Source organism: Leptidea sinapis, chromosome 16, assembly GCF_905404315.1.
Source record: "Leptidea sinapis chromosome 16, ilLepSina1.1, whole genome shotgun sequence".
Taxonomy (NCBI): domain Eukaryota; kingdom Metazoa; phylum Arthropoda; class Insecta; order Lepidoptera; family Pieridae; genus Leptidea; species Leptidea sinapis.
This window is the reverse complement of record NC_066280.1, coordinates 299,087-322,215: the sequence shown is the minus strand read 5'-3', so window position 1 is coordinate 322,215 and position 23,129 is coordinate 299,087. Positions and strand designations below refer to the sequence as shown.

Below are 23,129 nucleotides of genomic sequence, written 5' to 3'. Positions count from 1 at the left end.
TCGTCATACATAACTTGGTTTCTTTTCACTTTGAAAATCAGTGAAGTGTAGTCCACAAACTATTGTTGCGTAGCAACGCTGCAACGTAAATGACGAGAGTGTCAAACTTCAAGACATTGTTAATTTCAACAGCTCCGTCAGCAGTACTCGTAGCTCAGCGGAAAAGTGATTACTTTAGACGCTGTAGACCCGGGTTCGATACACCTACCAGTGTATGGAATTTTTTTGGGTTTTGTTAAGTTAATGGAAGTTTCTAGTAAGTTCAGGATCAAATCGAACAAAAAAAAGGGATGGAAAATGTGTAAGCAGGATAAAAATAGTTAAAAGAATTTTCTAGTACAATTTAAATTTAAAGATGGAATGGGAGAATCATTTTAAAAATAGAACAGGTCCGGGGGTATATAAGCCGTACTAAGCGTGGCCTACGGCAGTTCTAGTTCTGACTCGAAAGTGTAAAGAAAAAGAAGAAGATAAGAAGAAGTAGTGAAAAGTGGAAGTGTTCCAAGAAGAAGAAGATAGAAGAGACTTAGTGTTCGGTGCGGTGTGACGCGTTGAAGGTACCGCCGCCCACAAGAGGGACAGCGGCAGACCAGCGAAGTGCAAATTCAGAAAAAGTGAACGCAAATAAAGACTCGTTCGTATAAGCGGAGTATTATTTCCAATCCCTGACCCACTCCCGAGTCGATTGGTGTCAGAAGTGGGATTGGAAAGATGCCATTAGTGCCCAGGAACGAGAAGGGAGTGACCACGCGAGCGGGAGCAGCTGCAGCGGCAGAGGACGAGTCACATGAAGCATCCGGCTCTGGACTCAGTGCGACCGTGTCAGCACCGTAGTCTCCTGCCGTAGACATCAGCGCGCTCATGCAGTAGATGGCCGCCATGATGCAAGAGCAAGCGCGCCGACAGGAGGAGCACCTGCGGGTCCGGCAAGAGGAACAAGCGTGCCGACAGGAAGAACAGCTACAGGGCTTGAAAGAGGAACAAGCACGCCGACAGGAGGAGCAGCTGCGAGGCCTACATGATGGCCTTTCCAAAGACATTTGATCCGTTGTGCAGAAAAACTCCACCCGTATTGACGCTATGGTAAAAGAGATCGCCCGGATTGACAGTGTGGAAAAGAAGATGGACAAAGTTGAAGAAAACTTTCAACGGAAGATGGGAGAGATGGAAGTTACCATTAATCAGCTCAGTGGGAGGGTCGTGTGTCCTTCAGCCAACACAGGAGTCACCTGCGGAACCACATCGACCAGAAATTTAAAAGTACCTCGCTACAACGGCAAGTCGTCCTGGGCTACATTTGGAGAAGGTCAGAAGAGCCAGCGGTTGTAGTGACCAAGAAGCGCACTCTGCCCTTACACTAGCACTCCGTGACGAAGCACTCTCCGTATCGGAAGCACTCGGCACTGGGATGGAGGAAGTGACCTACTCGGACCTTCTTGACGCATTGGAGGCACGCTATGGTGATAAACACCTCGGTTGTTTCCGGGACGATACGACATGGGTACTTTCAAGAAAAGCGCGTACACCTTCGTTAAAGGCCGGCAACGCTCTTGTGATTCCTCTGGTGTTGCAGGAGAGTGTGGGCGGCGGTGATCACTTAACACCAGGTGACCCGTACGCTCGTTTGTCCTCCTATTCCATAACAAAAAAAAAAGAGCATGTGTACCGGGCGCAACTTAAGGACCGCAGTCAAAGGACCAGCGAGACTCTACAGCAATGGTCTGTGGAAGCTAAGAAACTAGTGCGTAAAGCTTATCAGTCGTCATCAGCTGCAATAGAAGAATTGTTGCTCCAAGTGTTCATCGATGGAATACGGGACGCCGAAGTTAGAGCAGCCATACGATTAAGTCATGATACCAGCTTGAAGGAAGCGGTGGCACATGCGTTGGAAGTAGAAGCGGTACGCCACGATTCTCGGGCGTTGAGACTCCGCAAAATCGTACCAGCAGATTCCAACCGAAGGCAAGCATACAACCCGGTATGCTTTGGCTGTGGAGAGCGAGGACACATCAGGAGCACTTGCCCCAGGCGTGAGAGCACAACGCAAGGTAGGAAGGATGCGGAGGTCTCAACATCACCGCTGGAGCAGCAGGAAAACTAGGAAAGGCCAGGGCAGTGGGGTGGGCGCTGTCCGGTAGAAGCAAAGCCCCAAGGATCTTCGTTAAGCAGACAAGTGACGGAAACACTTTAGTTATAGAAGGAATGGTAAATGGAAAATCTTGCCGTTTCACTTTGGATATGGGAGCCTCACGCAGTGTCGTTAGCCAAAGAAGACTAGAGAGCATCGGAAGACGATATATGCGAGAAAATGTAAACTTAACCCTCACAACAGCCACCAGTCAGCGCAAACCAGTACAGGGAGAGAAGATCGTGACCATAAAAATCGGTGATACGTTGTACTGGCAAAAAGTGGTAATCGCGGATATAACAGATGACTGCATCATTGGGTTGGATTTTCTTCGAAATCATCAGTGTACCATTGACATGAAACACGGTGTATTGAAGCACGGAGGTGAAGAAATTTCAATAAAAGGCGGAATTTTTGGAAAAGTGCTGTGCTTGAGGGACACTACCTTAAATCCGAGATCGCAGACCTTAGTCCCGGTAGTCGTGCCAAGGGATGACAGAGGAAGATCCTGTAATTGCACTATGATTGAAAGAGAGACATCGGACACGACATGGATCCCAGCCAGGACTGTTGTGGGAAACTCCCAAATTACGATGGTTCCCGTGTTTAATCCTCATGAAGAGAAGCAAATCGTTAGGAAGGGGACAGTGATCGGAGCTTGTGAGGAAATAGCTTGGTTAACAAAGTGTGAAGAAGGGAGGAAGACCGTAGCTGCAAGCCAGGATGTGAACATAGAAAAACTTCTGGATGGCTGTAAGGACAATCTTACCAAGCTACAATTAATAAAAGCAAGAAATTTCCTGTTACGCTACGCTGGGATGTTCTCGAAGAACGATGAAGACATCGGAAGAACTGGTTTGGTGAAACACAAGATCGGCACAGGAGACACCATTCCGATACGGCAGAGACCAAGACGTATTCCGTTTGCACGCCAGCAAGAAGTGGAAGACATGATTCGAGATATGAAAGAAAATGGTGTGATAGAACCGTCGTCGAGTCCATGGTGTTCTCCAGTGGTTCTGGTGAAGAAGAAGGATGGATCAACTAGATTTTGTGTGGACTATCGGCGTCTGAATGATGTTACTAAGAAGGACAGTTATCCATTGCCAAGAATCGATGACACCTTAGATTCACTTTGTGGCATGACGTGGTTCTCTACTCTGGATTTGAAAAGTGGCTACTGGCAAGTTGATCTGGACCCTAAAGACAAGGAGAAGACAGCTTTTTCAACCGGAAAAGGGTTATGGCAGTTCAAAACAATGCTCTTCGGATTATGCAACGCCCCAGCTACTTTCGAAAGGTTGATGGAGTATGTGCTGGCAAGTATGTTGGGAGAAACCTGCCTTGTCTACTTGGATGACATAATCATTATGGGACGAAGTTTTGAAGATCGTCTTAAGAAGCTCGAAAAAGTCTTTGCAAAACTGCAGGATGCCAACTTGAAGTTGAGTCCAAAGAAATGTCAGGAGAATTACTTGGGGCACGTTATCTCGGAGCAAGACGTTGCGACGGACCCTGCCAAGATATGAGCTGTCAAGGACTGGCCGACGCCCACAGAAAAGACACATGTGAGAGCATTCCTTGGACTATGCTCTTATTATGTATCATGTAGCTGTTATAATAGAGCATACAGTCATATTTACATATTTCATGAAAAGTTAAATGTTTTCAGATCATTGGTTTGTGATAATTTAAATAATTACTGATTTTTTTTATCCCCATTGTTACATTTTTTTTTCTAAATACTTATCTCATTTGTAACTAATTCATTATAGTATTGTATAATAGGCGTGTATAGTATTGTGTAACTTATATAGCTTGTAATTAGTTGTTAATTTGTATTACTTTTGTTTTGTGGTTTTTATCTTACCGTTGCTTACCTTTTAACTAAAAGTGTCGTATAAATTGTTGGAAACTTCACTGGTGAAAGTGTAAGTTTTAAGATTTGTTAATATTTAAGTATCATAATACTGTTTGTTTCCTATACATGAATAAATAAATAAATAAATTATCGACGCTTTGTGAAAGGGTTTTCCGATGTTGCTAAGCCCTTAACATCGAGTGACGGGGGAGAAAAGAGCCTTTTCCTGGGATGAAGACTGCGAACAAGCTTTCTTAGAGTTGAAGAAACGACTATGTGAATCACCTATCCTCGGATATCCTGACACGGAGGGAAGATTCATAGTAGATACTGATACAAGCAATTCTGGAATTGGTGGAGTGTTATCTCAGAAGAGGGGAGATCAAAAAGTTGTAATTGCATACTTTAGCAAATCTTTATCGAAGTCGGAGAGAAACTACTGTGTAACTCGTAGGGAGTTTCTTGCCGTGGTGAAGACATTACAACATTTTAAAAAGTACTTGTTGGGTCGCAAATTCCTCGTAAGGACTGATCATGCCGCCTTGAAGTGGTTACTAGAATTCAAGAATCCGGAAGGACAAGTGGCCAGATGGATTGAGCAACTTCAAGAGTATGACTTTGAAATCGAACATCGAAGAGGAAAAACTCATGGAAACGCAGATGCTTTATCTAGAAGACCTTGTCCGACGGAATGCAAACATTGCATTCGTCAGGAGGAGAAAGAAAATCCAATAATCCGACTGATCAGAACAGATTCTATCGATGAGAACTGGAGCAACGATGCAATGACGAGAGCTCAAGAAAATGATATGGATCTTCAACCACTTTTACATTGGCTAGCAAGTGGATCATTTAAACCAAAATGGTCTGATGTAGCTAGACACAGCATGGCTACCAACAGTCTATGCGCATAGTGGGACAGTTTGGTGATGCATGACGGGTTGCTCTGCCGGAAATGTGAAACCCCGAAGGGAAAGGATTGCCATCTGCAACTGGTCGTTCCCAGGGAGAAGGTGAACGAGATCCTGAGAGCTTATCACGATAGTTCTTCAGGTAGACATTTGGGAATAAAAAGAACTCTCACAAAAATTAAAGAACGATTATACTGGTTGCATTGCCGCGATGATGTGGAAGACTGGTGTCGTAAATGCAAGAGTTGTGCATCTGTCAAAGGACCTCAGACCCGGAGCAGAGGAGCTATGAAGTTGTATAATGTTGGGGCTCCGTGGGAGAGAGTAGCTCTGGATATAGCCGGACCGTTTCCAGTCACCAAAGCTGGAAACCGTTACATAATGGATGGATTATTTCACGAAGTGACCGGAAGCATTTGCTCTATCTAATCAAGAAGCAGTCACCGTTGCGACGAAGCTGGTGAATGAAGTTTTCTGCAGATTCGGTGTGCCTTTGGAGATGCACAGTGATCAAGGGCGAACTTCGAATCACAATTATTTCAAGAAGTTCGCAAGATCTTGGGAATCCATAAGACCAGAACTACGCCATATCATCCACAGTCGGACGGAATGGTGGAGAGGTTTAACTGTATGCACGCGGGCCGTCACTCGGGGCTGTTTATGCGCTCCGAGCGCGCTCAATATATATGGCGAACGAACGAATGCTTACCTAGTTCCTCGCCTAATTAATGAATTACCCACTGATGTACGGAACTGTATAAATCCTTGTAATATTAAAAAAAAACTGAAGTCATACTTTTTAAGTCACTTAAAATAAATATATTTACACAATTTATCTAACTGGCCTAATGTTCTGTAGTTAATGTACCTAGATTTAACTCTTTGTTAGCATATATTAGGCTTAGCTAGGCGGGAGAGGGATAGATGGTTCTGGTCCTTTTGCTGTCATCGCTGAGCCTCTCCTGGCCAATTCATCAGCGGCATCATTCCCTCGTGAGTTACTGTGACCCTTTATCCATTGAAGAGTTACTTGGTTGTTATTTTCGCATAACTCCCTCAGACATTGGTGACAGTTGTATATTAGCTTAGAGGTGATAGTGTGGCTTTGTAGGGCTTGTAGTACTGATTTGCTATCTGAAAGGATGCGGATGGAGTAGTCTTTTACCTTTCGAGTCAAAGTAGTAGTGACTGCTTCTATGATACCCATACATTCTGCTTGGAAGACAGTGTTATGAGCTCCTAGTGATGCAGCTATTCTTATATTTAGGTCATCCGAGAACACTCCGTATCCCGTGCCCGACCTTGTCTTTGAGCCATCTGTGAAAATCCTGAGGTTTTTCGTACTGAGGTCCTCTTTCAGTTCTTCATACAGCTGTATTTTGTATCTCTTATCGAATATGTATTCCTTTGGAGATCTATCACTTACTGCCAACAGCAGAGGCTCCTTTTCAATCACCTCATTTAGAACCTCTGGGTGTGGGGATTGAGTGGTTTTCCAAAGATTTAATGTCTTCAACCTTACTGCGGCGCAGGCCGCCTCTTGTTTTATATAGAGGTGTAGTGCCGGAAGGTTCAGCATAGCTTCTACAGCCGCGGTAGGTGTGGTTCGCATACATCCTGTGATAGCCATACACGCTAGTCTTTGGAATCGTTGCAGTTTATTACAAGTAGTGTTCAGCTTGGTGCGTGGCCACCATACAACTGCGCCGTAACATATCATAGGTCGTATCACAGCTGTGTAGAGCCATAGTACGATGTTCGGGGCAAGTCCCCATGTCTTTCCTAACATTCTACGGCATTGCCAGAAGGTTACGGTAGCTGTATTTATTTTTGTTTCCAAGTGGGCCGCCCAGTTTAACTTGCTGTCAAGTATAACTCCTAAGTATTTCACTTCGCTGTTTAGTTGGAGTTCGGTGTTAAACAGTTTTGGCAGTTTATAGTTACCCAGAACTCTTTTGTTTGTGAACATTACCAATTCCGTTTTATGTGGGTTGACTGATAGGTCGTTATCTATGCACCATCTTTCCACGATTTTCAATGCTGCATTTGTTACTTCACATATAGTACTGGCAAACTTTCCGCTTATTAATATAGTTAGGTCGTCTGCGTAGCCTACCGTAAAGTAGTGATTTTCGTTTAGAGTGGTAATTAGATCATTTACTACCAAGTTCCATAAAAGAGGTGAGATAACTCCTCCTTGGGGGCAGCCTTTAGCTACAAATGCTTTCTGTGTCTCACTTTCATTTAGTAATATCACTCTGTGTTTGAGCATGTTTTCAATCCATGATGACAGAGTTGTACATACTCCATGGCGGTGTAATGCTTCTTTTATTTTTGTAAATTTTGTCTTATCGAAGGCTCCTTCAATGTCCACGAAGGTTCCTAGACAAAAGGTTTTTTTCCGAAAGTGCGCCCTCTATAACGTTCACTACAGCGTGAAGTGCAGATTCGGTGCTTTTACCCTGACTGTATGCGTGTTGGTTGGGGTGTAGGGGTATGTTCTTAAGGTAATTCTCCCTCAGTTCTCTTTCACACAGCCTTTCTAGGGTCTTCAGGGTAAAAGAGGTAAGACTTATGGGTCTGTAAGATTTAGCGTTAGAATAGTCACTTTTACCTGGTTTAGGTATGAAGATCACTTTAACTTCCCTCCATATCCTAGGGATGTATCTATGCGCTAGACACGCCCTGAAAATGTTGATCAGCCGGTTGTGGAGACCTTCTCCTCCCCATTGCAACAAGGCGGGAAAGATCCCATCGGATCGCCATCGATCCCATGTGCTATTTGGTTTTCGATGTTATCTACTCCGATTATCCTGGCTGGGAGTGTTTCGTCCTTTAGACGCGATTCCATCAGCAACTTGTACTGAGTAAGATTCGTTCTGCGGGGTTTCCTCCATGTTAAAAAGTATCCATCTGTGGTCTGAGCAGGATGCTTCTTTCGACACATGCCAATTGGATATATAATCAGACATTCCCTCTGTTGCTAAGGTGATGTCTATAATTGATTTGCTCCTTCTATTTACAAAGGTGGGTTCTGAACCTACATTCAAAATATTAAGGTTAGTAGAAAAAAGGTATTCAGTGAGTTGCTTACCCCTTTTGTTGGTTGTTTGCATGCCCCAGAGCGGGTGATGTGCATTGCAGTCTGCAGCCACAATAAGCTCGCTCTTGGTTGTCTCGCAGTAGTTCACCAGTTTGACAAGTTCTTCCGGCGGTGGGTCTTCCCCGTCAGGCATATAGACGGAGGCGACCACTATCGCTCTCTGGTGAGTTGGAAGGATGTGTCTGTCCAGTATTTTTATTGCGCATAAGTCTCTGTAACAAAAATCTGTTAGGGGTTGCACATGTAGATTATTAGAAATGTAGATACAGGCTCTAGGGTGTTCTGGTCCTGAGTAATGTATAAGCTTACCTCCGATATTGGAGAGATGGCATATCCGGCCCCGCCTAACCCACGGCTCCTGGATTAGGGCGAGAGCTGTAGGGTTAACCTCCAACCATTTCCGAAGTTGGGCCGTTGCGGTTTCGCTATGGTGGAGGTTTATTTGGATGGTGCTGCACTTAGAAGGGGATGCCATCTTTGGATAGCACACCCTCCTCGCCATCCTCGATGCAGAGCTCTTCAATGCCCTTGGTGCAGTCGGCATCGCCTTTGGTGCCCGCCGCCAGAAGCTCTTCGAGCTCCTTTAGGCTGTCGAGCACTTCCTCCGAGGGAGAGCTAGTGGCGCAGTTGCCGTCTGCTGGGTCAATTGTTTGAGCGTCCATGGGTTCCGGCAGTGCATCACTGTCGTCTATATTATTCCCTGTTGTTGTCAATGCCTCACCGTTTGTATCCTTAGAGGGGGGGGGGGTCTCGGTGTATTTACCTCCTGGCCCCTGGAACTTCAGATATACTGAGCCCAGCATGAATGATAGCCGGCGCTCATGCTCCAAGATTTTGGGGATTTGGTCCTCCAGGATGCTTACCACTATGAAGCTGTGGTCGTTGTGGTGATAAAGGGCGTGTAACAACCAGCTGTCTACTTTGGCCCAAGAGTTTTGGAACCGTAGCATCCCGCCGATTGCTTTGGTGTCCTTCCATTCACCTGGTAGTAGAATGCCACACCTGACGCGGTTGGGAATTTCCCAGATGTTTTTTACTGCCAGGGTGTCACCGTTAGGGAGTTGGATTTCCGGGACAGCTGTTTTCAGCCACTCCAATGTTTTAAGATTAGAGCACCACAGTTTTAGGATGCCCCCATCATAGACGGGTTTGCCCAGAAACGCAGGTCCTTCTCTGTCTTCATTCATAGCGGCCATCATGGCTGTCATGGTCACCCCTCGGAGAGTTGGTGTCATCCAAGCGAGTGCGTTTGGTGGATGTCGAGGGTTGGGCTACTCTGCCTGCTTTGTTGGAAGGAGGCCTTCGGTTGTCTGGGGCCTTCCTAGGATCATACCGGGCTTGCTTGACCGGCATATCCGAACCTCGTGAGGTGCTGGGTTGCGGTTCGGGTTCAGAGGAGGGCATTGAGGCGCTAGCTTTCTGAGCGTTGGCCTTGCGAAGTCGAGCTGCTATGCGCCTTTGCCGCCTGTTGGGTCGATGGCGATCTGTGTTGTCATGTGCCGAGTGACTTTCCCCTATTCGGGGTTTGTTTTGGTTTCGGCCCTTGTAAGATACGAGGGTCCAACCTGCCTCCAGTCTGCTGACTGATTGGGCAGACACTGCTGATGCGGCGTCTGTGCCCATAGACGGTTCCCTATTAGGCTCCTTGGTCTGGAATTTCTGGGTGCCAGCAGTGCTGAACACGCTCCAGAGGTCTGTGTGGTCCCGGTGGATTTCTCCGCCGGGGAATTAGTTTGTTTTGGGGTTTTTTTGGATCTTGGGTTGTCCATACTTTACCGGGTAAAAACTTCGTTCCCCTTGCTCCCCACCCTCCACCGAGCCCGCAACTGGGGATGGTTAACTTAACCATCAGGGCTGCAAGGGGAATATAGGTCCAGCTGGTTGGCCTCTTGCGCGACATCGGGAGCTCGAGATGAGCGGCTGATGGATTCGATCCTATCCATCAGTTCCTCCACCCATTCTTACCCCGTCAGCATGGCTGAGCACCTCCCCTTGCGGGGACCATCCGAACCTCGCCTGTGGCTTGTCCATTTGACCATTACCCTCGTGGCGGCTACTCACGGGGCTACCGTTTAGCTTGAAATCAGGACCGAAGGAAGCGTATTACGTTACAGGGGTAACTAATCCCCGACCCCTGTCCCGCTCAACCTCCCAGGACTCCGTCATCCCCGCGTACGGCGATCAACTGCGCAGGCCAAAGACGCAGGTGGATGCTGTAAAATCTTCCGGTTGGCACCCACTAACCGCCGGAAGAGTGGAGCAGATATTAGCCATTGGCCAGCAAAGGACTGCCATTACGCAGCGATTAGTGAAAATCGAGCGCAATAACAAATCAGTCACAGGCGCAATGTTTCCAGGGTGCACCGGAGAGGTAGGTGTCACTCTATTCAGAACGCCTAAGAGAGGTTTCATCGTGGATCGACACCACCACCCACACGTGGAGGTTTCTGCTAAGCACCCCCCTATCCGGGGGTATATAAGCAGTACTAAGCGTGGCCTACGGCAGTTCTAGTTCTGACTCGAAAGTATAAAGAAGAAGGAGAAGAAAAGTGGAAGTGTTCCAAGAAGAAGAAGATAGAAGAGACTTAGTGTTCGATGCGGTGTGACGCGTTGATGGTACTGCCGCCCACATCAGCTATCAGTGATTCTCTATCAGTGGCAGACCGGCGAAGTGAAAGTTCAGAAAAAGTGAACGCAAATAAAAGACTCGTTCCTATAAGCGGAGTATTATTTCCAATCCCTGACCCACTCTTGTGTCACTATATTACCTTATATTTTTCTTATGATTAGGAATATCATTTATAAAGGAAGAGGAACGGTCAAGAATAGACCCTTGTGGCACCATCGATACTGAGAGGAGGAGATCTCCTGCCATTCACATCTTCTGAATTCTATTGCTTAGATATGAAGTCAGAAGATCGACCACAGTACCTTTTATGCCATAGTGACATAGCTTCCTGACCAGCGTTGAATGTTGAATACAATCAAAAGCCTTAGGTAAATCACAGAAGATGCCAAGTGCATTCTGCGATTTCTCCCAGGCATCAAAAATATTCTTGATTAGCTCGACACCTGCCTCCATTGTTGAACGTCCCCTAGTAAAGCCAAATTATTTGAAATGAAGTAACTTATGAGAGTTAAAGTAAGTAAGCAATTGGCTTAAAATAATATTTTTAAAATTTTTACTAAGGGTCGGCAAAACCGACACAGTACGATAGTTATTTGGTAAAGAACATTCCGACTTAAATATTGGTATAATTTTACTATGTTTCAGAAGGTCAGGAAACACACAACGATTAATAGAGATATAAGAGTGAATTTGACGTTTGACGTTGAGGTGTAAAAATCGTTCGCATAAATAAAATTTATAAAGAAATAGTTTCAAAACATATTAAAGTATAGAAAGCACTTGTTTTTGCCTATAGCTGTGTGGCCTAGTGTTTCAAATATAAAACATTTGGAGAAAAACAGTGAAGTGTTGTGTTTAGTGAAATAACAGCTGACGATCAGCTGACAAGTCAGGTATTCCTTTGTTCTCTCAACGGTCACGGAACGTCTATGTTTTTGAATCTTAAACGCTATCTAAACTGTTTGAAGGTCTGTTTTGATCATATACTTACCAGGTTTTGTGTAATAGATAAATCAAACTTATCAGCTGTTGCCTAAACATTAATACTTATATATTTTAAATAAAACCAGACTCAGTACTATAAAAAAAATCGGACATCTAGTGACTTTTCTACGAACTCACGCAATAAAATACGTCCTTCAAAATAGTGAATTACAAATGCTCCTCTTGTGGAAAATTCTTGTCGACAGCAGATGGCGCTAGGTGCATCAGCTGTTATTCACTATGTCATAAACAATGTTCACTCAACTTAAGCCCAAATGCAAAACAAGCGAAATGGCAATGCAAAACATGTCAGAGCAAAACTGCTGAAGCGTTGAACTCTGAGGATACATGCATGCAAGCTGAGCAGCAGCAAAGTGATGATTCGTCTGTCTTAGCCCGGGAAATGCGATTGTTACGCGAGGAGATTTCGGCATTCCGATCAGAACTATCCCGCCTTACAAACGTGGTAGATGAAAAGATAGGTGTTGATATGGATGAAAGTGATATAGTAAGTGCGCAACGTGTCGGACGCGGACCGCGATCTACTACCGGCCGCGACGCGAGCGCGGACGGCCGAGGTGCGATTACTGCCCCGCTCTCGAGTACTGACCGCGACCCCCCCCCCCCCCGCAAGGTCCATAGTTGTGCGATTTGTGCGCCTACGCCTGCGCGATGCCATGCTTCAGGCCGCCCGAGTACGGCGAGGCGTTGATACATCGGGAATTGTTGCGCTGGGCCCGACACGTCGAATTTATGTTCATGAGAGTCTGTCGCAGTACAACCGATTTTTATTTTATTTAGCTAGGCAGCAGGGAACCAAAAAAAATACGTTCCGAAGAAGATATATCCAAGGTTTTTGGATGCAGTCCGGTTTAAAAGTTACAGTAATTGTTATTAATGTATGCGTTTTATTTTTAATAATATCGTTGGTCTGGTATGTGTATTTTGTTTTCTTGTCGCGTTATTATTATTATTTTTATCTCATATTACTGAACAATCATTATTATTTTTGGTTGTCGAATTTAAAACTCTGTTACAACTTACTGACATTTTCTTGCTGTATTTTTTATCGTAGTTTACTTGAAATATTTTTGAGATGGTTGTATCGCGTTTGGTTGTGTTGCTCACGTTGTAAAAATTAAACAAACGTTAATATACATTTTCTGCAAATGTCATATTTTGTTGATATGATTTTAATGGTGCCAAATAATGAAATTTTCTTGTCCCACAAATACTTTTTAGTCAAAGAATTTTTTGATTTATTGAAAAATCTAGGTATAAATTTATTACCTCCAGCTATAAAATTCACTTTAATCTCATTTTACATCAAAGCAGTCGTGTGGCAGTGTTCTATCTTCATATTTCTCTTTTATAAAGAGTCGTATTATAATTTTTATACAACTGATTTGTTGGGAAAAGGGAGAATAGAATCAGTATTAGTTTATCCTTATTATTCGAGACTGGAGGGAGACCAAAACAATATAAAACTTTTCAAATATTACTTAGGTAACTTTTTAGATTTTTTTTTCTAAATCCGGGTTCGCTAAGCACTAACCATGACGAATTTATTGTAGCAATGGAAAGACACGCTGTTGATGTAATGGCCATAAATGAAACTTGGTTGAGAGATGGGGAAGAAGGTCGTGTACCTTTGGTACCCTGTTATAGACTAAAACATATCCCACGTCCTATAAGTGTCCGAAGACGTGGGGGAGGTGTAGGATTTTACCTAAAAAGGGTCTTAATGTACGTATACTTTCACACCCACCAAGTCCACAGGTTGAACAGCTATGGATAAAGATAAATCTCAGTAGAAAATCCATCGTTATAGGTACGGCCTATCAACCCCCTTGGATGGATAGTAACATGTTTTTGGACGCTTTATCAGAATCTATAGGATCTTTTGCATGGTGTGACCATGTCATATTACTGGGCGATTTCAATATAAACCTTCTGAATCACGACCACACTAACACAATTAAATTACACAAATTCATACAAAGCACGAATCTTACTCAACATATTACTGAACCTACACATTTTACTAACAACAGTTAAACGCTACTAGACCTAGTATGTACCGATGCTCCAGTCCACAATATTACTGTTGATCATATCGAAGTACTTAGCCATCATGCTTTTATATCCTGCACCCTAAAAATTATGAGGGAAAAATTCAAGCCTAAATGGATAACCTATAGGCCTATCAAAGATATAGATATGGATCTATTTTAAGTCGCACTAAAAAAAATTAAATTAGACTACATTTGCGAACTGAACCACGTTGGTGACATGGTACAGAGTCTAAATCAATTGATAATCACCCTTTTCGACTCCTACGCACCCGTAAAAACGACATCTATTAGGGAAAAATCGTATCCGTGGATCACGTACAACATCAAACTGATGATGAAAAGACGCGATGATGCCCTAGCCTTATCCAAAAGAAATATTCAGCATAGACTATACTATATTGAGCTTAAAAAATATACTAAAATGGCAATAGAGAAGGAAAAGGCTGCATATTTTAGTAAATATGTTAATTCCAATTTTAACAAACCTAAGGCTCTTTGGATGCACATAAAAAACCATGTACGTATCAAGCCGCAAAAAGATATCGTCTTACCGTCACACCTTAATGATCCGCACAGTTAACCAGATTTCTACTGTTGATATCAATTTTTTTTTGAATTTTTAGTGAATAACTCATACAGTAGCACCGTTTATAATTTTGAACCAGTATATGAGTCTACAATTTTAAAAATTCTAAAGACATTGAAATCTCAAGCCATTGGTAGTGACGGTATTTCTCTCGAAATACTACGCCTCATCCAAGCTCACATTTGGCCAGTCCTGATACAGATAGTGAATAATTCTATGACCACAAGTACCTATCCGGATCAATGGAAAAAAGCAATCGTTCGTCCATTCCGTCTATTCCATAAAAAAAAAGGTACCAAAGCGTAGCTGTTACAGACGATAATGGTAGCACACGTTATTCCCGATATAAGTCGATATCAAGAGGTGTACCTCAAGGTTCTATTCTTGGTCCATTACTTTATAACCTTTACACTGCTGATATAATAAATAATATACAGCATTGCAAGTACCACATATATGCGGACGACATACAGCTATACATTTCGTTTCCTACAGAGCAGACTCAAGTAGCCATAAATTTGTTGAACGCTAACCTTCAACGTATTGCTGAATGGTCGTAACGAAGTGCTTTAGCCTTAAATGCAGATAAGACTAAATATATGATCCTTGGTACACCTTCTCTGATAATACACTTTAAAAGAGCTAATCCATCGATAAAGATTAAGGGAATATCGCTGGAACGCGTGAATGAAGCTCGAAATCTTGGCATTGTGTTCGATGAAAGCTTAAGGTTCTACAAACATATCGACCAAGAGATACGCAATTGCTTTTATCGCCTAAAATTACTCTACTCTACTACTCTATTTCTAATAGAAATCAAATCACTCCTAAACTCCGGCAGAAGCTATGTGACGCTTCGGTGCTTTCTAAATTAAGCTACGGTGATACGGTTTATGGCAACCGCATACTTGTTCGAACACAAAATTATATTCAGCGAATTCAAAACGCGTGTGCTCGCTATTGCTGGGATATTCCACCACGATCGCACATTACAACATATTTGAATGATGTCAAAGTTCCCAATATGGAAAGTCGTAGGCGCACACATTTTGCAGTTTTACTCTTTGGAGTTATAACATATCATATGCCTCCTTACCTATATAAAAACTGTCATGGCTAGGGGATAAAAACAGGGCCTATAGGACCAGGGCATCACACTGGATGCTAGACGTGCCTAAACATCATACAGCTGCCTTCAGAGGTAGCTTTCGTTATAGCGCGACCAAATGCTGGAACAACCTGCCACCACCATTGCGGGACCTCAGTACAATATCAAACTTTCGAGTAAAAATGAAGCAATACGTAATGGCGGGTCGGATTGGCCAGTTCTGGTTGCTCAACAAATAATGGGAATTAACAGTACTAGGTTGGACATTTTGTTGGTTTTTTTTTTATTTTATTTTTATATAATATTATGTTGGGATAAATATTTATAACTGCCTAATAATTTATAACTCAGCGCCGCAACGTCAAGCGTCAAACGGGAGCTACTGAAAATCAGTGCTGTGACCAATAGTCACGGGTAACCTGAGTAGCATCCCTTTTGACACACACTGCCAGCTGCTATAATATAATATCTGGGGAAAGTTACTTATTTAAGCTTTGTAAAATATGTTCTAGGTTAGTTTTTATAATTTTTTCCTTTTTTGTTCTTATTTTTGTAGCTATGTATTGTTTTATGTGTGTGTCAAATAAAAGATATTATCATTATTATTATTATTATTATTATTGTTATTGTTATTGTTATTGTTATTGTTATTGTTATTGTTATTGTTATTGTTATTGTTATTGTTATTGTTATTGTTATTGTTATTGTTATTGTTATTGTTATTGTTATTGTTATTGTTATTGTTATTGTTATTGTTATTGTTATTGTTATTGATATTGTTATTGATATTGTTATTGTTATTGTTATTGATATTGTTATTGTTATTGTTATTGTTATTGTTATTGTTATTGTTATTGTTATTGTTATTGTTATTGTTATTGTTATTGTTATTGTTATTGTTATTGTTATTGTTATTGTTATTGTTATTGTTATTGTTATTGTTATTGTTATTGTTATTGTTATTGTTATTGTTATTGTTATTGTTATTGTTATTGTTATTGTTATTGTTATTGTTATTGTTATTGTTATTGTTATTGTTATTGTTATTGTTATTGTTATTGTTATTGTTATTGTTATTGTTATTGTTATTGTTATTGTTATTGTTATTGTTATTGTTATTGTTATTGTTATTGTTATTGTTATTGTTATTGTTATTGTTATTGTTATTGTTATTGTTATTGTTATTGTTATTGTTATTGTTATTGTTATTGTTATTGTTATTATTATGAATAATAATAATACAATTATTGAAGACAATTGCAAGGTATGGTGCTATGATATGACACAATTATTGAACTTATTATTTTAACAGAAATGCCCCATATATCAGCAGTTTTTTTTGTCTAGAGAATCAAAAGTTTTAATTATTTCTGCAGGACTAACAAAACTAAAATTAAAAATTTGTTGACATTCTCTAACATTTTCCAGAAGAAGTGACTCAGCAACACTGGTGGAGGAGTAGTAAGGTCTCCAAGTCCTATAACCAATAATGATATTTTCAGTGTGAATCACCAGCGCATTATAAAGCGTGGTTGAAAACAAATATTTCTGAGTTCATCTAAACTGGAGCCTAACCGCCTCTTAGTACTATGTTAACCTGCTGGATTATGATTTACACGCTCATATTATTATTACGTTCAAACTCAATATCCTACTTTTATTTTCGGAGTAAAATATTTATTTATGGGTAGAAAAGTAAATAGCCTATACTTTTAATATTTTATTAAACCATACAATAAACAAATTTTAAAACAATTTTTAAAATTATTTAAATATCTCGCTGCCCCTCTAAATATTATTTTCCAACTACATCTAAATTACCACGCCACTACCACGCCATCTATATATGTATATGTAAATATATATATTATAATATAAATTATGTGTCTCGCCAGGAAAGAAGGTCGTCCAAAACAGCTTCCAGAGGAGGATTACCTCCAAACTTCTTTATCTGGAAAGATAATTAATTTAATTATTAATTCAGACAATACATACACTTATAAACATAAAATGTCTGTTTGCTGAGTGACTCAGTAATTGCAGCGTCGTGAAAAGACCACAAAAGCAAGTTCACAACACTATATTCTGTCCAACCTCACATAATAAAAGTAATTTTACTATACATATATCAATGACTTATAGGTGTGAAGGCACACATGAAGTGAAATGTATGGATACGTACCGGCGTAATCGGCCTATTGAGAGCTATAACCAAATACCCGACCAACGAAAAAAGGCATACTTCAAAACAATAAGTATTTTATGAGTTGCCTTCTATCATCTAATGTATTCTTTTGCATAAACTTAAGACCTTCTGTTAAACTGTATTATTTTTATAGAATCCATACCTCATCTCGCAATTCGGAGTCGAGCTTGGTCAAGACATCCCGAGTGTACTGCAGACTGCCGGCTTGTTCCAACAGAGACACGCAGTACTGCTTCAGCGTAAAGTCGTTGGTCTTTTGCTTTAATATATCTGGGAGGGCTAAGGAAAATACACACAATTAAAATAGTACGTGCTTAAGACAAAAAGATGACAGTGACAAAACGTGTTGTTTATTTATTTTTATTATATGCAAAAAAAACACGAATTAAATCTAAAAATAAAATTTATGAACGATGTGGGACTCGAAACAACGACCTCTCGCGTTACGCGCGAGCGCCTTTTCCGCTGAGCCAACCGGTTGAATGACGTAAATTTCATAAATCTTGTTAGTTTTTTGTTGAACTCTCGGGTTGTGGCTTCATCTACAGGATCGACTTTACAGTTGATAACGTGCTCAACCCCAATATTTGCATATTAGGAAATTAACTGATTTGTAATTCTGAATACACACATTATGTTGAAAACTTATGAATGCCCGAAATTAAGACCGCATTGAACCGATGCAAGTTGACGAGTATTACTAGAAATAATGCGTGTAAATTAATAATAATATTAACAAAAAGGATACTCAATATAGCGTCACGTTTCGACGTCTTGGTAGCATGAATAATCGGCAGTGTGAACTTGCCCTCTGTTAGATCGTCATAGAAATCTCCAGAACTCTGTAAGTCAATACATTATTGTTTCATATTCATTCCATACTTATAACAAATACTATAATCACCAGCATCGCGTCCGGATGCCTGCAGAAACTTAAAAAGACTCCTAGACTTCTGGAATGATCTGGGCTGGTTGGATTAAGAAGACATTTTAAAAACGCACAATGGCCTAAGTGACTTAGTATGATGTATGACGCATCAAGAGACTAAGTATGTAATTAGCCCAGGTACACTAACTAATACTTATAATAACTTCAACAACTTATAAATATAATGCAGCAGGTTCTTTATTATTTTGCTCGTAATCTTTCTGTTCAATCGTGAAAATTGCTTCATTATTGAAGAGCATATTTCTGAGAAAATGTCCTAGCGGAAATGTTCAGTTCACGTGATGAACGGTTTGTTATGTTTGTAAAGTGATAACCTTGACTTCTGGGATTAATGCACAAATAAAATTTGAAAACAAAATTCTATGAACGATGACGATGACGGGACTCGAACATATCACCACTCGCGTTCCGTGCGAGTACTCTCCCAACTGATCTACCCGTTCGAGTGACGTAGGTATCGTCATAAAATCTTGTTTGCTTTGTACAACTCTCAGGTTGTGGCTTCATCTACAGGATCTACTTTACAGTTCATAGCCTGCTGAACCCCAATATTTTCATATTAAGAAATTGACTTGAGATGTCGCTCTTGCTAATCTAAAAAAATGTTATGTTTTTAAATTGATGGCCCTCACTTCTGGGATTAACATACAAATAAAATTTGAAAACAGTTAATAAATGATGAAATTTATTCTTCTTAATTAGAGTTTTGATGAATTGTGTTTGTGGCTTCAACAATATTGACAGTCTTTGTATTTCTATCGGTACGGGACCGCTCTGATCTTACATGGACCTAAACAGAGAAGTTATATAATATGTTTGTAACGAATTATTAATAATTGAAAGAAAGAAAGAAAATGTTTTATTTTGAAATGTATAAGTGAGTAGTTTGTGCAAATACAAAAGATGTAAGATAAAAATAAAAATAAACTTAAGAGTAATAAACAAGCAAAAATCAAAATACTGAAATATTTCTACTATATACGATTAAAAAAATGGTCCCAACTCAACATGTATGCTGGTTTGAAAACCAACGCTGATCTTCCGATGGGCGATTATTATTATTTTTTTATATGAGAGGGGGCAAACGGGCAAGAGGCTCACGGGATTGGGAGAGGTGAGGCAACCGCCCATGGACATCCGCAACAACAGATGTGTCAAGAAATGCGTTGCCGGCCTTTAAGGTCCCTAAGTCATATCTGTTCGGGAAGACCGCTGCCGGTAGTTGCTTCCACAAAGTGGCTGTGCGAGGCAAGAAATTTCGAACAAAACGCGCGGTTGTGGAATGCCAGACGGGATGGTACTTTGCACGTAATGTCCGGTGGTGGGATTCGGCCGCTGGAATCAACCCGAACAGCTCCTCTGAGCACTCCCCGTGATAAATGCGGTAGAAGATGCAGAGAGAACCCACATCTCTACGCAATGCTATAGAATCAAGTCGATCGGAGATGACTTGATTGTCGATGATTCGAGTCGCTCTTCGTTGTATGCGGTCAAATGAAAGAAGCTGGTACTGGGGAGCACCCGCCTAGAGGTGAGAACAGTACTCCATGTGAGGCTGATTTTGCGCCTTATAAAGTTGCAGGTGGTGGCTTTTAGTGAAATGCTGTCTCGCCTTACTGAGTACACCAAGCTTTTTTGAGGCCAGTTTGGCCTTCTCTTCCAAGTGACCAATACAGGCTGTGGCAGTTAGGGGAGTGGTCTCGAATCGAGGAGATGTGACAAAGAGAGACTTTTAGTGGTGAACGCACAAACTGGTGTCATCTTGGGGTTGAATTGGACTTAATTTTGTCGGCCCCATTCCGAGACTTTCCAAAGCATAGTCTAGATTTCAGACACAAGTTTGTTCCGGTTCTCGTCGACGCTATCCCAGAACATGTTGGCACGGCCGGTGTAGGAAGCATACCCTGTGCTGTCGTCCGCATAGCACTGAATATTGCTGATTTGCAGCATTTCATTGATATGCAGAAGAAACAGCGTAGGGGATAGCACGCAGCCTTGCGGGACACCAGCGTTTATGGGTTTTAAGTCGGAGCATGCATCGTTGATAACAACCTTGATGCTCCGATCAGCTAAAAGCTAGTGACCCATTTGCACAACTTCCCGGGAAGCCCATAGGATGGCAATTTCGCTATAAACGCTTTATGCCACAACCGATCGAAGGCCTTCGCTATGTTCAAACTCACCGCCAACGCCTCTCCCTTCGACTCAACCGCTTGCACCCATTTATGGGTGAGGTATTCAAGAGGATCACCAGCTGAGCGACCTTGACGGAAACCGTACTGGCATTCGCTGAACAGCTGGTGCCCCTCTAGATACCCCAAGAGCTGGCGGTTGATGACCGTCTCCATTACTTTGGAGAAAATGGAGGTAATGGCAATGGGGCGGTAGTTGGACGGATCTGAGCGTACACCTTTCTTAAGGATCGGGTGCACTAAAGCCGCCTTCCATAATTTCAGGACTACGCCTGATGAGTAGGAGAGCCCGAAAAGACGGGTAAGGACCGGCGCCAGTTCCAGATCACATGTCCGCAGCACAATCGGGGGAATGGAGATGTCCCAGGAGATCAGCTTTCTCTTTCGCGTCATGGGCCAGCGAGTCATCATCCCTGTGCAGTGGCGGAATGGTTGGCTGGCAGAAGTTTCCTTGAACAGCCTTGGCGAGCGACCAGAACGCACGTTCTGCACGAGTTTCCGTGGGAAGGTGTGCAAGTCTCTCGCCAATTCTGCCAATGTGCTTCGACTTCGCGTCAGCAATAACTCTTTTGAAGGACCTAGAGGCATGATTGAAGTGTTTTTTAAGTTCGATGAGTGTAATTCACATCCTTAGATACCACCGCATTGACCCAAGCCTCATAGCACTTCTGCTTTCGGCGAGAGGCCATTTTGCAGGAGCGGTCAAACCATGGTTGGGACCTGCCACCGATAGGCACAGAGGAGGATGGAATGAAGAGTTCCATACCTTGCAGTACTACATTAGCAACAGCGTCAGCAGCGGCATCTGGATCTCCCAGCAAAAAATAGATCTGCCTTCACGGGTAGGATGCAAAAAAGCACCGCAGCTCGTCCCACTCTGCTGACCTATAATGCCACACGCGGCGACAGCCTAAGAAGCGGGGCCGTGTTAGGCGCGTGATCGGCACAGTGCTCCGGATCAGGCAGTGGTCCGACGATCCCAGAGGAGGGTCAACGGAAACTAGGTAGCCGTCTGGATGTGAGGTCAACAGAAGGTCCAACAGTGAACATGTATGATCTTGCATACCTGGAATTCGTGTTGGCGTAATAACCAGTTGCGTCAGACCATATGCTAAGGCACGACTGAACAGATCTCCCTGCATGATCGGTGGTACGTGAGCCTAGCCGAATGGCTAGGAGTTTAATAGCGTGGTGGGCGTGAAAATCGCCAAGAAACACGATCTCTGCAGTGGGGATCTGCTCCAACACGGAATCTGTAGCCATTTGGATGTGTTCGAGGAGCCGGTCAGTCTCTGCGTTACCGCTATGGGACCTATACATGCATGCATGCCGGCATGCGTAGATTCGCGGATGGTCATCGCAGTCTACACGCAACCAGATGATGGATAGGTCCTGTCCTTCAAGAAAACTCAGGCGTCGAGAACAGACATCCTCCCTGACGTAAACGCACACGCCAGCCTGTTGTATAAAGAAGTGTCCCAAATTATACCCCGGGTATGAAAGGTAAGATGAATCGGCCAGGGAGGATATCTGTGTCTCGGTTAAAAAGAGCAGGGCTGGCTTCGCCGCCTCCAGGTGAAAGTGGACGGCATTTAAATTTGAGCGAAGACCCCTGATGTTGCAAAAGTCCACAGCTAGTGTGGAGGAGCGTGTTTTGAGCCTCCTGCTCTGTTTGCCCCGAGTCAGCGCTGATTTGCCCCCTCCAGAATACGCGGGGCAGTCTGGGCAACCACTATTAGGTACAGGCCCTAATTGTGGACGCCCAGGGACGGATTCTCCAGGGCTGCATAGCCTGGTATCGTCCTGGAGTAGTCTATTTTTAGTCCGTGCTGCCATTTGTATTTGGGAGGGGGGGTGTAGGCCTCCGGATACCCCACTCACCGAAAGAAACACAGCGGCATAGCCGCTATTTCACGCCGGTTTCGAGTGGGGGAGTGGTATTTCTCCGGGAGTGCCGGCCCAATTCGATTGTGTCCGTGAGGACCCAACATGGCACGGCACTACCACTCCTAAATTCCATTTAGTGACGTCAAGAAAAATATTTAGATATAAAATAAAGCAATAGTTTTTAATGGTAGGAAACTAAAAGTAAAGTGGTATAAAAATAAATCTTATAAACTTACATAATGTAACTTAATATATAATACATATTGTTTCGATCTGATGTAATTAACGATGGGCAATAAATGAGTTAGAATGTTGTACTTGTATACTCAGTGGCCGCATGTAAATAAATAGGTAATTTCTCATAAAAATCCCAAAAAAAAAGAAAAAATAAGTAATTTCTGTTTGTTGCTTGTTATGTCAACTGTCAAGTATAATAAAAATAACAATCCATAACAAATAGTTCATAAAACTGCTAACCGCCAATAAATAACTGACAACTGCCTAAATTAT

At 42.3% G+C, this 23,129-nt stretch overlaps 1 protein-coding gene across 4 annotated transcripts in view; it reads right to left on the bottom strand.

Annotated features, from left to right (window-relative positions):
- Nucleotides 1-17,092: 17,092 nt before the first annotated feature.
- Nucleotides 17,093-23,129, bottom strand: part of LOC126968656 (terpene synthase-like) — a 58,872-nt gene continuing 52,835 nt past the window's right edge. For 3 of the 4 annotated variants that reach the window (XM_050813684.1, XM_050813686.1, XM_050813687.1), the window contains 3 exons: nucleotides 18,340-18,433; nucleotides 17,734-17,861; nucleotides 17,093-17,336 (listed from right to left, as the gene is read on the bottom strand). In XM_050813684.1, coding sequence (XP_050669641.1) covers nucleotides 17,265-17,336; nucleotides 17,734-17,861; nucleotides 18,340-18,433 — 294 coding nt within the window. In that variant the 3' untranslated portion in view covers nucleotides 17,093-17,264. The remainder of the gene's footprint in view (nucleotides 17,337-17,733; nucleotides 17,862-18,339; nucleotides 18,434-23,129) is intronic. The other variant, XM_050813683.1, reaches the window with a different exon arrangement.